General features: G+C 34.5%; 1 protein-coding gene and 1 long non-coding RNA gene across 4 annotated transcripts in view; one reads left to right on the top strand and one right to left on the bottom strand.

Annotated features, from left to right (window-relative positions):
* Nucleotides 1–1145: 1145 nt before the first annotated feature.
* Nucleotides 1146–6468, bottom strand: LOC117120548. Of its 2 annotated transcripts, none has more exons than XR_004447377.1 (3): nt 6340–6468; nt 5124–5246; nt 1146–1478 (listed from the first exon to the last, which is right to left on the bottom strand). It is a non-coding gene; the product is annotated as an uncharacterized LOC117120548 (long non-coding RNA). The 2 variants fall into 2 exon arrangements; XR_004447376.1 differs by lacking the exon at nt 6340–6468 and adding an exon at nt 5905–6040.
* LOC117120537 (aqualysin-1-like) overlaps nt 6077–14060 on the top strand; it is a 12308-nt gene continuing 4324 nt past the window's right edge. The window contains exons 1-5 of one of the 2 annotated variants that reach the window (XM_033265555.1): nt 6077–6292; nt 6700–6849; nt 7294–7426; nt 9409–9515; nt 10854–10995. In XM_033265555.1, coding sequence (XP_033121446.1) covers nt 6104–6292; nt 6700–6849; nt 7294–7426; nt 9409–9515; nt 10854–10995 — 721 coding nt within the window. In that variant the 5' untranslated portion in view covers nt 6077–6103. The remainder of the gene's footprint in view (nt 6293–6699; nt 6850–7293; nt 7427–9408; nt 9516–10853; nt 10996–14060) is intronic. The other variant, XM_033265563.1, reaches the window with a different exon arrangement.

Here is a 14060-nt window from a genome sequence, read left to right as displayed (position 1 = left end):
AATAAAATGAGACCATTAAATGTTAGAAATACAGTTATATAAGTATGAAGCATATGAGATAAAAATTATGATCTATAGTGAGAAAAGAATCTAAGAGTCCTTAGTGAGTCCAAATTTCTCAATGAATCGTTGTTCCATAGCCAGTCGGTCAAAATTGTTCTTAAACTTCCGTTGAAAATTGCACATACTCCCAGGTTATTGACACTATAATGAGGTCAATTTAAATGTTCATCGACCGGTTTTCCAGGCTTACCATGTCCGATGTCAAACTTATGTCCATTTAGGTTTATGAAGGGTCTGACAGGTTTCATCCATATATAGAACATTGGGACAAATCGTGCAGGTTAAAGCACACATAACATCAGAAGAATCACAATTATAGGAGCTTTTGATCTTGTAACTAACATTGTTAAGTCCAGATGTAGTCGCGATGAAATGACAAAAGTTGACATGCTCCTTTACTGCACGGCCTTGTTCCAACTGGTTGATCCTCGCTGTTGTCAAGTTTGCTGGACACTAGTAATCGTTTGATGTTACGAGGCTGGTGGTAGGCTATGAGCGGCTACTCGGGAAATATATTAGTGAGCTTATCATCGCTGTCAATAATGAGTTGGAGTTTATTAATAAGTCCAACATGAGGGTTTTATGTAACTACCAGTGGCCTCCTGTTGAGGTTGGTTTGCTTTTCCTTGCGTAGAAGAAGTGGATGTCATATAATAAATAATTGAAGTTAGTCTATAAAGTGCCACCAGTTTTTTTTTTTATATTTTATACGTCTACCAGACAGACACGGCTCCACCTACTATTATATGATTCTTTATAAAATATAATCTAAATAATTGAATCTCAAGAATTGTGCATTTTTACTTTCGCTTGTTTGCAGGAGGTTACTACTTGCACATCGAAGCTACAGGTCAGAATAGCAATGACATCGCTCGTCTTTGGACACCGTCATATCCTTCAACGAACGGCCTGTGCATCGAGTGGTTCTACCACATGTACGGGGACTCAGTGAATACTTTAAATGTGTACGTAGTCGATTCTTCAGGTAATATTGGTTCACCAGTGTGGACTAGAACAAACAACTAAGGAAACTTTTGGATACTTGGAAAAGTCACAGTTAAAACATCCGGTATCTGTAAGATGATGTTGAAGGAATTAGGGGAATTGATTTTACTGGTGACATTAGTTTAGATGATGTCACGATCACCAATGGAGCATGTGCCACATGGTCCTCTGAACCTGAAGAATAATTTAATGATATATGGTTCGTAAGTATTCATGATAATGTCAATGAATGCTTTGGTTGATTGTCCAGAATTATTTTATTTTGGTAAGATCATTTTAAACTATGCAAATATGTAGAGAGATAACATTAGTTAGGTCAGGGATTACACATATTACAATAATGTAATATTCTGCTCCTTGGTCTTATTAGCGCTATATCCTCATTCAATATAGAGCACTGTATCCGTAGTCTGTAAAAAGAAGAAAAAAATGCACTAATATCATTGTACATTGTGTGAAGTGTAAATTATTAGTTTGCTTTGCTCTATGGCTTAATCTGGCAAAATTATTGTCTGGTGTCTAATAGAATCCTTATAATTAACGACCGACATAATTGTGGTCTTTAGATTTCTGAATTTAAATGGAAATTAGGAAATATTATGTTTAATGTTTTAGAATGAATGTACAGTTACTGCATGCGTATTTACTCTTAATAAATGATTCCTTGGTATTCAACATCCCGTACTTTTTCCATTAAAATGTAACTAAAGTTATCAAAATCATCTTTTACAAGAAAACAATTTAACAAGAATAAGGATTTCCCTAATCTACTAAATAATACCAACAATATAAAAATATCAGTTTCCGATTAAAATCTAAAACTGTATAAAAACTTTTACCATACCCACATAAAGCGATTGAACTATCTGTACAACATGGTCTGTCAGTCTGGACTACCAACTGTACCCATGGAAAATTCTCAAATTAAGGGAGACATTAAAGCTTCACATGCTTCCGAGGTCCACAAATTAAAGTAGTTTACAATTTTTTTTATAATGATAACAATTATAGTAATTAAAATCGTTTCAAATACCTTAGAAATAATTGCTTATAGCAGTGATATCACCCGATTTCGCCTTGGCAATAGGAACAAGTAATACAATGTCCTCTACTACAAATCCATGAGATATCATGGCATTAAAATAAAAGATAAGCAAGAAATTAACCTGATCACTTGCTAAACGCAAGTGTTTTGCTGTAAGATTATCTAAGCCAGCAGACTTACCAAGTTTCTTAATACACTCAATAATCTTGTCGGCCGATATAAGAATAGCAGTGACATCAGAGATGTTTGCATTAATATAACTATTAACATTCTGTTTATATTCATCATCCTTAACACAATTGAAACGATTGCTATAAGTTTACATTCAATTTTAAAAGGCATCAGTTTAACACATTTATATAAAGTTTTCCTATAAAATATACCGATTCCACCAAAAGGTCTACCGCATAACAGGTCTTTGGAACTATCCATTGCTGACACAGCAAAGTCCTCGTGAAGAGACGTAAGAGAAACAAGCTCTTCTTTAAAGAGCTAATGCTCCTGTATGTCATTACTTTGACATAATTCATAAATGTCCTTCATCCGCGCATAAGATTTACAGTTAAAGGAAACAACTCTGAGAGATGATAGTGATATCATTCACCATCTCCTTGAATTCATAAAAACGTCTGACTAAAGTATTCTCCGGCCATAAGCTCAAGTCGCAAATGATATTCTTCGAAGCTCTTTCACAGGATATAACAAAATGATGCAACATCATCTTTTTTAGCTTTAAGTTTTGTCTATAGCTTCAATGTTCAGTTTTGTTTTAATTTACCGTAAAAGCTCGAATAAGCGCCACGGCGCTTATAAAACCTTTAGCGGCTTCAGTGCAGCGCTTATTCAAGAGCGGCGCTTATATAAAAAGAAAATTATTGGCGTGGCGCTTTCCTTGCCCGTTTCCATGTTACCTATTTCACGTTTTCTCGTAGTTCAGTAGGCCTATCATAGGTCCTATCACCGTAAACACAAGTTTATAAGAAATACTTGTGTCTTCTTTGGGTTATTTATTCATTTTTCCACTGTATATATTTAATTTAAAACCTTGTTTCATTACACACAGGGTAATATTATATACTCTCTATTAACCGCCGCGGCACTTATTCGAGAGCAGCGCGCGCTTAAAAAAAATCATGTTTGGTGCGGCGCTTATTCTAGAGCGGCGCTTATTCGAGCATTTACGGTAACAGCTATATCCGAAAAAGTGCGGATGTATCGATCTTTTGGTAAAATCGGTACCCGGGACAAATTTGCAGCAGCAAAAACAGGCAATTGTACTTGCTGAAAATTCACATTTATATAGGTATGTGTACGTAGTTGCAACATTACCAACTCCATTTACAAGAAACCCACTGACACATAGCAATGTATACATGTATCTAACTTTCATCCTCAACACACAACTCGACCAATCATCTACAGCCAGCGATCCACTTAATAACAAAAAGAAGCAACCATCTAGCCGCTAGTAGGCATATACAGCACTTAAACCATTTCAACGCATTATTGACAGTATCAATGAATGGTACATTTCCATGTCTAAGCATCAAATGTGAGCTATGTCCTCATATCAAATCTGACAGCCACATACCAAGACTTAACGGTCACATCATCATCAACATCTCAAGACACTTCACTTCTGAGATTATTAATTGACCAGTAGAAGCAATTATTTATAAGCGTTTGTCCAGTCTGAACTATAAATATAGCTTAATGGCCTATATTGCAAGTAATGGCATAGGTACTGTTAGTGGTTGAGGTTGTTGTAGTTAAGAAGTGTAACTTTAGGAATATGATACGTAGGGAAATTATCAAGCAATTAGATTTTGCTAATTTAGGTTTAAACAGAGATTTTGGCTTGCTCGACCATTAGAAAGAATGGTTCATTTACTGTATTTTTTTTTATTCCATCCGCATGCTTGTTTATTTGTTTTTGTGTATACGTGTATTGTATATATGCTCTAAACTTATCGTTCACCTTAAGAATTATGCTGTGTATAAGAAAGCTTATATTAATATAATATCAAAACTAATCTCAAAGTGATACTTTTTGCATTCGTACTGTTGCATTCTATTTGTATTACACTAGAACGGCTCATCATACTATTTAACATTTTCGTTATTCAATTTACACAAAATATCATCTTACGATGTGCATTGGGTAATTTTTTTGTTCAAGTGACATAAGAAAATTTATTTTAGACAAATCTGTATTAATATTACTATTTATTTATATTGGTCTTTAATTGAAAGGAAACTTTTCAGTTTGGTCCACCAAAACGATGGTTTTTGGCCTTTCTAAATAGAGGGAGTCTATAATTGGAGAGGAAACAGCTAATGATAAAAGAAAGGCATTTATTCAGGGCCGCAGAAAATTGTTCATTGGAGGTGGTCTTTAATTGAAGGAAGATCAGACCTGTATTATTATGATTTGGAGTAGGCCTAACACTGTTTGGAGATACGGCTCCACTGGTGATAATTACATTAAAGATTAAAGATGATAATAAATATTTGAGAAAACGTATGACCGCATCAAGATTCGAACCTAAGACTTTCCAATTAGCGTTCGTATACTCTACCAACAGTTATGATGCCAAGTGGTATACACCCTTGGATTTTCCCATTAGGACACGCTTATTTATTTATTTATTTTGCTTAATGCACAATGAATAATAGTTAATCACACGAAAGTCACATTGGTTTGCAGTGACCCGTCCACTGGCGATAATTAAAGAATAAAGATGATAATGAATATCAGGTAAAAAAAAGTTTGTCCCCATCGGGATTCGAACCCATGACCTTTCGATTACCGTTCGGATACTCTTCTGAGTTATGCGGCCAAATGGTATACACTCTTGGATTTTCACATAGGACACGATATTTTTCGCAAGGTATTGCGCAATTAATAGTCAATCATACGAAAGAAACGTTGGTATAGAGTGGCAATTGCACTAGTGATAATTAAAGAATAAAGATGATTGGAACCCGAGTATAAAATTCTTCTACTTACATTTAAAGCACAGAGACTCGAACAGCCAAACCTACTCGACTTCATTCCTAAATATGTCTCCTTGTCCTCCCTCCGTTCTTCTGACCTTAATCTGATATTTGTTCCAACAGTTAACACTAAATCCTACGGCCAAAAAAAAAATCATTTTTATTTTCAACTGCCACACTTTGGAAATCCCTCCCTAAACATATTGTCGACTCATTTGCTATTTTTAAGACCAAATTCAAAAGTCACATTATTAACATCTAAACATGCGCAGCGCCTTTGATTTTTACTTTGGTTTAGTAATATTGTCGCTTATTAAATGATTATTATTTATATATTTAATAATAATAATAATTATTCATATTACTATTATTATTATTATCATTATTATTATCGTTATTAATATTATTATTATTACATATATTAGAGATTTGAATCAAAATTAAAAAAAAAAACATAGACCTTTATCAAATTAACAAATAGAAGAAAGACGGTGACGTATGTAAAAGACCAAAATTTGAGTTATAGGAGTAAATGATTAAAAAAAATGTATGGTCAGCTTGCTGAATAGCTCAATTTGGGTTTTGAAATGGACTAAATAATTTATACAGGAAAATGAAGAAAGATTGAAAATATGTTTGTCTCTCTGACACTGCTTTTGCATTGTCAACGTCTGACTAGTTTGTATTACCGTTGAGAGTACATACGATAAGCTTTGAAAAAAAAAACACCCATAATGTTACAAATTGTTTAGTAGTGTCCGTGGGAGTGAGTACGGTAAAAATTGTTACAAGACCTTAAGAAACCGGCTCTAATAATGTATGACGCTCTTCGAAACTAACAGTACTATGCAACAATCGCAGATCGAGGATCTAAAATTAGCATGTATCTGTTTTGTTGATGAAGGCATTCCAACCATTGAATGACGAAAGCACTTCGAATGACCAAAGCAATTCGAACTATAAGCATTGTACTTTAGGAAACACACCGATAATATGAAGCTGTTAGTAGCGTCCCTTTGGACTGTGTCTCTGTTATCTTTGACGCAGCACAACCGAGGCTGTCCGTTAAGACCATTACAGCCACCGGAGTGCACAAGTATCGCTGCATCCGACGCTACTACTGGTAAGGCCCCCCTTTACGGTAGCAGATTAGATGGCAAAACGTATATTGTTGTATGTATGGTAAGTTACATTCATATAATATAAGGGAAAATGTGTCTAAAACTGACCTTCCACATAAAACGGGCCCCCACCTGGTCTCTGCCGCCACCAAAATTTTGTGTTTGTTATTTGTTAGGAAAAACTAATATAGTCGAATGATGTTAAAAGTCGATCCATTGACAGTTTCATGTTGTCGGTAGCCATTCAAAAAAAATTCTACTACAAAATATCTAAAATCTAATTACCGTTTTTACAATATTTAATATTTATTAAATTTTTGGCAGTATAAGGTTTGCGATAAATTACATTTTCCTTAAGGGGCCCATTTTAGACAACTTTTCCCTACAGTTTGTGCCTAGTTTCAAAGAATCTTACAAAAAGTACATAGGCGCTATTAACAGTTTCTTACATGTTTCCCCTTATAACAGAATGACGAGAATCCTGAAGCTATGAAGGAAAAAATAGATAACATGAGATCATTTAGGAACATTCGTATCGCGCCAAGCAAAACACTTAACGGGCCTTCAAATGGCATAAAAGCAGTTGTATGTGATCTTAACGAGGAAGAGTTAAATATGGTAGGCAGGGTCTGATATTTTAATACAATGTCTATTATGCTTACTTGACACTTATTTCTACAATAATGAACTGGAAAGAGAAGGCATGTTGATATTACTCCTGAAGTATTTATGTAGACATATGCCTATTCATTATTATTCCAATCCAACAATCTAAATAAGTCAAACGGCTTACATAAAAGCTTAAAAGGTGATCGGATTTTTAATTCATTTTATAGTCATATAGATTTATTTTAAGGTTAAAAACTATTCTTATTAATTTGGATAAAAAAAAAACCACTCAGGATAAGTGGTCTCCGATTTGATATCCTGACAATCTACATTCATTTTATTTCCCTAAAAATCCTAATTGTTGCCCCAAAGTAAAAAAAACAGTAATGACATTTTCATTAGATTTATCTTACTAAGAATTAGATTTACGTCTTTTTTTTTCTCCTACTGCAGATTCGTGGAATGGATGGTGTGAAGTATGTGGATAAAAGTACTATATTTAAACCATCCGCAATCACCAGAGTTTGGGGCTTAGACCGTATTGATCAGCGAAACCTCCCACTGGATGGCGTCTATTTCCCATCGGGTAAGAAGCTTACAGAAAATATACGGCCGAATGATTTCCTGATACGTGAAGTTTTTTTAACCGTGATGGGGTTGCTAGTGTGCATAGATCATTCATTCAAAATATTGTCCTTGTAGACTTTCATCTAAATTACAGCAGATAAAGTGGCATAATTAACATTAAAATAAATAACAAAGAACCTGAATCAAGCATTTCATTTTGTAATTAAGTAATTACAAAATGAAATGCAAAGTGAGATTACCGTAAGGCAGGTTAGATCAAACCTGTCTATTATACTCTCTCATTTCAGTTCTTTTCATATTCATTTTCTGTTCAATTCAGGCTTTAATAAACCATTTGCCAGTGTTTAATTTTAATTCCAACCGCCTCTATATTTTTGCTATATACAAACGTTGAAAATACATAATTATGCTCATATACCTTTTAAAAAGAAAACATGAGAATAAACGTTTCGTCCTTTAATTTATGTACACACAAAGCTCCTGATTAAGCACACGAAACCGCACCATTTACAATGGACATTTCCAGAGTGTCAATTAAACAATTGACCAATTTGAAAAAGACCAGGAATACGGGCTTGGGACCTTATCAACAATATCCAAGAGGCGGGGCAAAGGGTGGCGACAGGATTTGCCCAACTGGGGGTCCGACGTCCAATACAAGGGGGAGGGGGAAATTTCCCTGACTAGAGCAAAATTGTCGTAGTCTGGCGCCGATCAAAATATTACGAAAGTGGTCCAGGAGGCGAAGGCCCTAATCAATATGTAGAAATATTCATGGTTTTTCTCCCCGACAGGGTGTGGGGGAGGGGGCAGCACTCCACGATGGGAGAAATATGGCTTCCCTGTCCCCCCACTGGCACCATCTCTGGTTGAGCCAAAAACATGTTCGACATACTGTTGATAGACGACAATTCTTAGATTTTCGTAAGCCTACAATACTCTAAGCAACATGCTAACAATCGTTAATCAAATACAGGTATTTTGAGTTGACTATTTGCATACACATTGTCCAATATTCTATAATTCATTGTACCGGGGATTTATAAATCAAATTATATTCAGGTATGCAATCGACTGGTATTACTGAGGCACAGCAAAAACTCTCTGAATTTGTAAAATCATAAATGTACGAAAGCCCATTCGTGCCAAAAGAAGTATATATGTTAATGCAGAATACTAATTCGGAATTTCAAATTTGTAATCTAAACTGCCAAATATTAGTAATTTGAAATGTTGCATTAGTAATCCGAAATTTCGAATTATTTACTTGAAACTTCGAATTAGTAATCCGAAATTTAAAATTATGAATTATGAATAGCCTTTCGTATAAATGAGCATCTGGTCTGGTTGTTTTAAGTGTTGGATTCTACTGTTTACACATTCGTCGGTACATTTCATTATTATACCAAATACAACAAGAGAATTGGAGGGTTTCATTCCCTTGTTATGCTTCTGAACTTTGGAATAATCTTCAAACTGACATTAGAGATATTTCAGATCCTCATCTTTTTAAACGTGCACTCAAGATTTACTTGTTTGCCTAATGTCACTCTTCTTCATTTTCCTTTTGTGTTTGATTGCTGTAATCTGTATTATTTGGTCTTTCTTTGTTTGTTTTTTTAGTCTGTAGGCCTGCTATTGTAATTCATGGTTTCCTAAACAATGACTGATTTTTATGCCTACCACTGTTTTCCTGAATTATTGAGGCTTAGATTGCGCCTCTTAACCGCAAGGAAAAGGCTCAATATAAATACCCACTACTAGTACCAGTACCAGTTCTATCAATATATTGTACTTTATTGTTTTATAGCAAAACAAAGAACATTTTAATATCAAATCTCACACAAGGGATTTTTCCCTCATGATAATAAGTTGTGTATTCAAGCTGTGTCTGTAATGTCTTTTTTGGTCTCTTTTTGGTGTCCATTAACATTTTAATAAATACTACTTTATAATTATTTTTTTTTTTAATCTTAAAAGGAAATGGGGATGGTGTAACAGTTTACGTCGTCGATTCTGGCGTGAATACTAAACATGTTGAGTTTGGCGGCAGAGCAGAGAACTGGCACGAAGTTGTTACTGGCACAGTAAGATGGATGATAATAATGATGATGATGAAATGATGATGATGATGAAACCAAGTTGATGGAATGATAAACAAAGGAGACTCCCGATTATATTTTCTTAAACGCCTGTGTAAATCTGGTCTCTGTGTAGCAGGACAAATTCATTTTTATTTAAGTGTTTTACCTCTGGCTCTTGAATATGCCGTCCCTCTTTGGGGTATGTGTATCACAAATGAGCAATCTCTACAACCCGAGCGCATTCAAAAACGTGCTTTGGAATTATGACTGGGCTCGAGCTGTTGCTGGGATCCCTTTGATGTCAGAGCGGCGTACACATTTATGCAAACAATACTTTACTAAACTGAAATCACCTACCCACAGACTTCACCACCTCTTACCCAAAATTCATAATACTCCATATAACCTCAGATGCGACAATAAGTTATCCTTACCCAAAGTTAACACCCAACGAACAAAGAATGTTATTACTTTTATCGGTGCGTTCAAGGAATGGTGAATACCTGTAATTCCTGTACGCCTCTATGACATCAAAATTGCATCATTTTTATATTTGTTTCATGATCATAATAATAATAATAATAATAGTGTAGTTTTTGTTGTTATTATAATGATAATATTATTTTAAAAATAACAATAATAATATTAATGATGGCAATAATTACAAAAAAAATTAATTATAATAACTATAATATAATATTTTTCGTGTTTTTATTGTTGATATGACGAGTTTTTGTATTGTTTGTTTCTTTCCCGAGGTCCCCCCTCCAAAAAAAATAAAACAAAGTAAATAAATAAATAAACCATAATTAATATTAATAATATTTATCTTTATATATTTATATATTTTTATAGTTTTATATTTCTATTTTTGTTAAACTTCAATTTGTAATTTATCATTTGTATTTTGCAGATTGCTATTAAAGAGTATTTGTATTTTGTATGATGATGTTGTTGATGATGATGGTGATAATGATATTGATGATGTTGATCGGTCTACTGCTGATGATAATAAGCCTAATAATAATAAAATAACAGGCCTCTAAAATTAGAATGATGAATTATGATTTTCATTTATTAATACTATTTATTGAAATTATTTTCAGTCCGCGTTATAATAATTAAAACTAATATGGTTTAATTTGAGTGAAAACAAAAATCAGTCCTTCTTTTCAATTAAACTGCCAGAATAATCTTGGTAACGTGTTTATTGAATTTAATTCAAATTTGAGAAAGAGCGCTCAAAAGGAATATACTGTAAAATCATACTAAATCAATCAATACAGATATTATATTTAACGAATATAATATATGCATGTTTTATATGTGTTTTAAATTTAGGGAGAGGATTGTTTTGGACATGGTACACACGTTGCGGGTACCGTTGCCGCAGCAACGCATGGAGTCGCCTCGGGAGTGAATATACGTAGTGTACGTATATTTGGCTGTGCTGAAAGCAGCCCCTTTGAAGTTATAGCTGAAGGTCAGTTACGGTTGCGACTCCAGAATTACGTGATACCAATAATCATTTTAGTTCATGCAAGTTTTTGGGTTTAGAAGTTAAGAACTGACCGATTGGAACCGGGTCAGGAATACGGACATGTTCCGCCGAGTGGCCGCCCATTAGTGGTGAAAAACTTAAATTTATATTTCAGCCATAGGATTTATGTTGCGAAAAATGTGTATTACAAATTCTTTACTTATATAAATAAGATTAATAATATGTTTAAACGGTCCCCCTTGTGGTGTCCCCTGAATATAATAGGACTACCCCTATTCTGAGAACACATTAACAAAAAACGTAACATTATCCCCTTAATATGGTTTTTTTGGCATGCTTTCAATCATGATAAGATTTATGATCCCATTTTAGTTGCCCTAAAGATGAGTTACAGTTGAATTATAATAACAATAATTTGCAATTCAAAAACAATTAGGCCTAATTCATATGAAATCAACAAATTAATATGTAATTAAAACAACAAAGCTTGTATATTTCGATATTTTTTTCCGATTTGAGTACAAAGATAATATTGTTTAAATGTTCAGCTTTCTAATGAAAGCACGAGATACAATAGCATGAACGGAGTAACAACTTAGAAATCAGGGTGCAGGCGGTACGGTATAGATAATTCCATATGAAAATACAATAAAAAAGAAATCACAATTGTTAATGGTCAAAATTACAAGATTGTATTTAAATGAAGTACACTAATGAATGTACTATGCATATACCAGTGGTAAAGCATAGTACATAATAATGTTACTGTACTTCATTTAAACACAATATTTAAATTTCCACTCTAGTTATTAACAAAAAAAGCATTCTAGTTGTTTGATAAAGTTTATTGTTCAAAATATGTAAACATACAAATTTGAATGATTTTTTTTTCTTCTTATTTTAAGACTACTGTAGTTATATAGTTGTTAAACATATGTATTGATTTGACCAGTTGGCACATTCGGAAAGTGTCCTCTTAATATGGGTTGGCAGTGTATTAACATATGTCTTCCCTCTTGTTCTCAGTACATGTAATAGAGGTCCCTATATAGGTTGATTTATATGTTTATATTCAATATGGCTAAAAATATAAATTTACCATATTTGATCGATAGAGGGCGCTGTTGACATGAGTCCCTACCTGAAAATATTCGCTATGGTTCATAGTACATGTGTGCTAAGTTTCATGCTATTATCACAAAGTGCATGGTTTTTCGACATAACTGCTGTACTTAGTGATATGATCAGTATACTGCGTGCGTATTGACATTTAGCTGTGCGTACACTGATTTGTGCTCCTGCAGTACGTGTTATAACTACACATCAGCAGTACAGTAGGCCCTACGGATACGATATATTGTGTTAGAAGAATTTGTTTGTAATGCTATTTTGATACTATGGCGTCAGCAAACACAAAACGTTCTTACAACGTTCGCGAACGTTGTAGTTAGGTATGTCACAAAATAACGTTCACAAAACGTTGTGAATTTGTAAATTTAGGTTATGAGTACGTACGTATGGCCGGTTCTACAAAATAAGGTTTTTATCACCAAAATGTAACGTTATTATAACGTTCTTAGACCGTAATATTGTTAGCTGGTTAAGAAATAAACGTATCTAATAGCATTCAAGGGAATACAGTCACTGACTTTTTTGGTCGTTGCAGACAGGTAAAAATCGTGCGATGATTTCATAATCTACGCTAGGCTACGGCCTGGTGCTTGTAGAAAAAGCCTCCTTTCTGGCCGTAGGCCTAAATCCAATTTCGATCCTTGAGTCTTAATAGGTCTAGAATATTCCTATTTATATTCATATTAAACGTTCAGTTTGTTTGGTTTATTAGGGTCCATTGATTAAAAGAATTATAATGCTTTAGATTTGTTTGCGTCTAGTGTTCAAAAAGCTAAAAACTGGGGTGATTTTACTGCAGCAAGCGATGGATATTGCTTGGACAAGGTATATGAACGCACACAGTGAACCTAACAAATCTCGCTCTATGGGGCACTAATTAACACGAATGACAAATGTTATGAGCTAAAAATTGCATAATAATGTTTACAATATATCTTACTCTAATAAACAAATGTCTACCAGGAGGTTAGGCCTACCTAATAACACCAAATAAACTATATTAACTACAAAATAGGCTACGTTCAGACTAGGAGATAAGCCGGGCTTGAGTTAATTTAAGCCCGGCTTAACGTTTAGCACGGCTTAACTTTGCCGAGCGTTCGGACTAGAGGGATTAGCCAGGTGCCAGAATTTGCTTAATAATGAACCGTAACCAGGAAATGTGTTTCGAACATTGCGCTCGAAACGTACGCTCGCTCACAGAACACGTAATTGAATGCTGATTGGTCATTATTTTACCCGAATTAACGCAAGACTCCCCATCGAGCCCCGAGTTGAACACGGTGGCATCCGCCAGGCCTAGTTAGGCCTACCATAAAAACACAGCCCTGCTTGCGATAAGCCACCTAGTTCAGACTGGCGGCACCAAGGATAACAAATAGCAGAAGATAAAGCAGCTTCCCAAATAGTGGAATATCCGTTCGAAATGCATTGTGGGTACACGGAGAACAAATTTACTCCGTCCGCGTGGCGGCGCTATACAACAATAATAAATATATAAGTGCCGCTCTTGTTCGTTTGTTTCCTGTGGTTTCTCCACTCAGTCAAATGGTCAAATTTTACCCTGCTCGCGGGAGGGCGGATGTTCCATTAATTTTAATGCAAATACGCGGAACAGCTAATTCTTCTGCTATTTAAGTTCTTTGCTGACAGGTGGATAAACTAACAAAGCATTCTTATACGCGCAACTAATTCACACGCACAGCGATCACTAAGCGATTGGCTACCGCAAGCACCGCTCTACAACCAGCAGTTTGATTAAAGGGTCATAGAAAAGGTGATATACGTCAAAACTGACTTATAAAGCAATTATAATCAAATCCTTGCGTACACTACAGGAAATAGAAGTTTTAGGAGCCATTATTTCATTTAAACGTTTATAAATAATGGCTCCTTTGGCTTTCATTTCCTATAGT

The sequence above is a fragment of the Anneissia japonica genome, unplaced genomic scaffold, assembly GCF_011630105.1.
Source record: "Anneissia japonica isolate Jap-2015-1 unplaced genomic scaffold, ASM1163010v1 scaffold284696_len117094_cov170, whole genome shotgun sequence".
Taxonomy (NCBI): Eukaryota; Metazoa; Echinodermata; class Crinoidea; order Comatulida; family Comatulidae; genus Anneissia; species Anneissia japonica.
The sequence above is the reverse complement of the archived record's forward strand: the minus strand, read 5'-3'. Positions and strand labels throughout refer to the sequence as shown.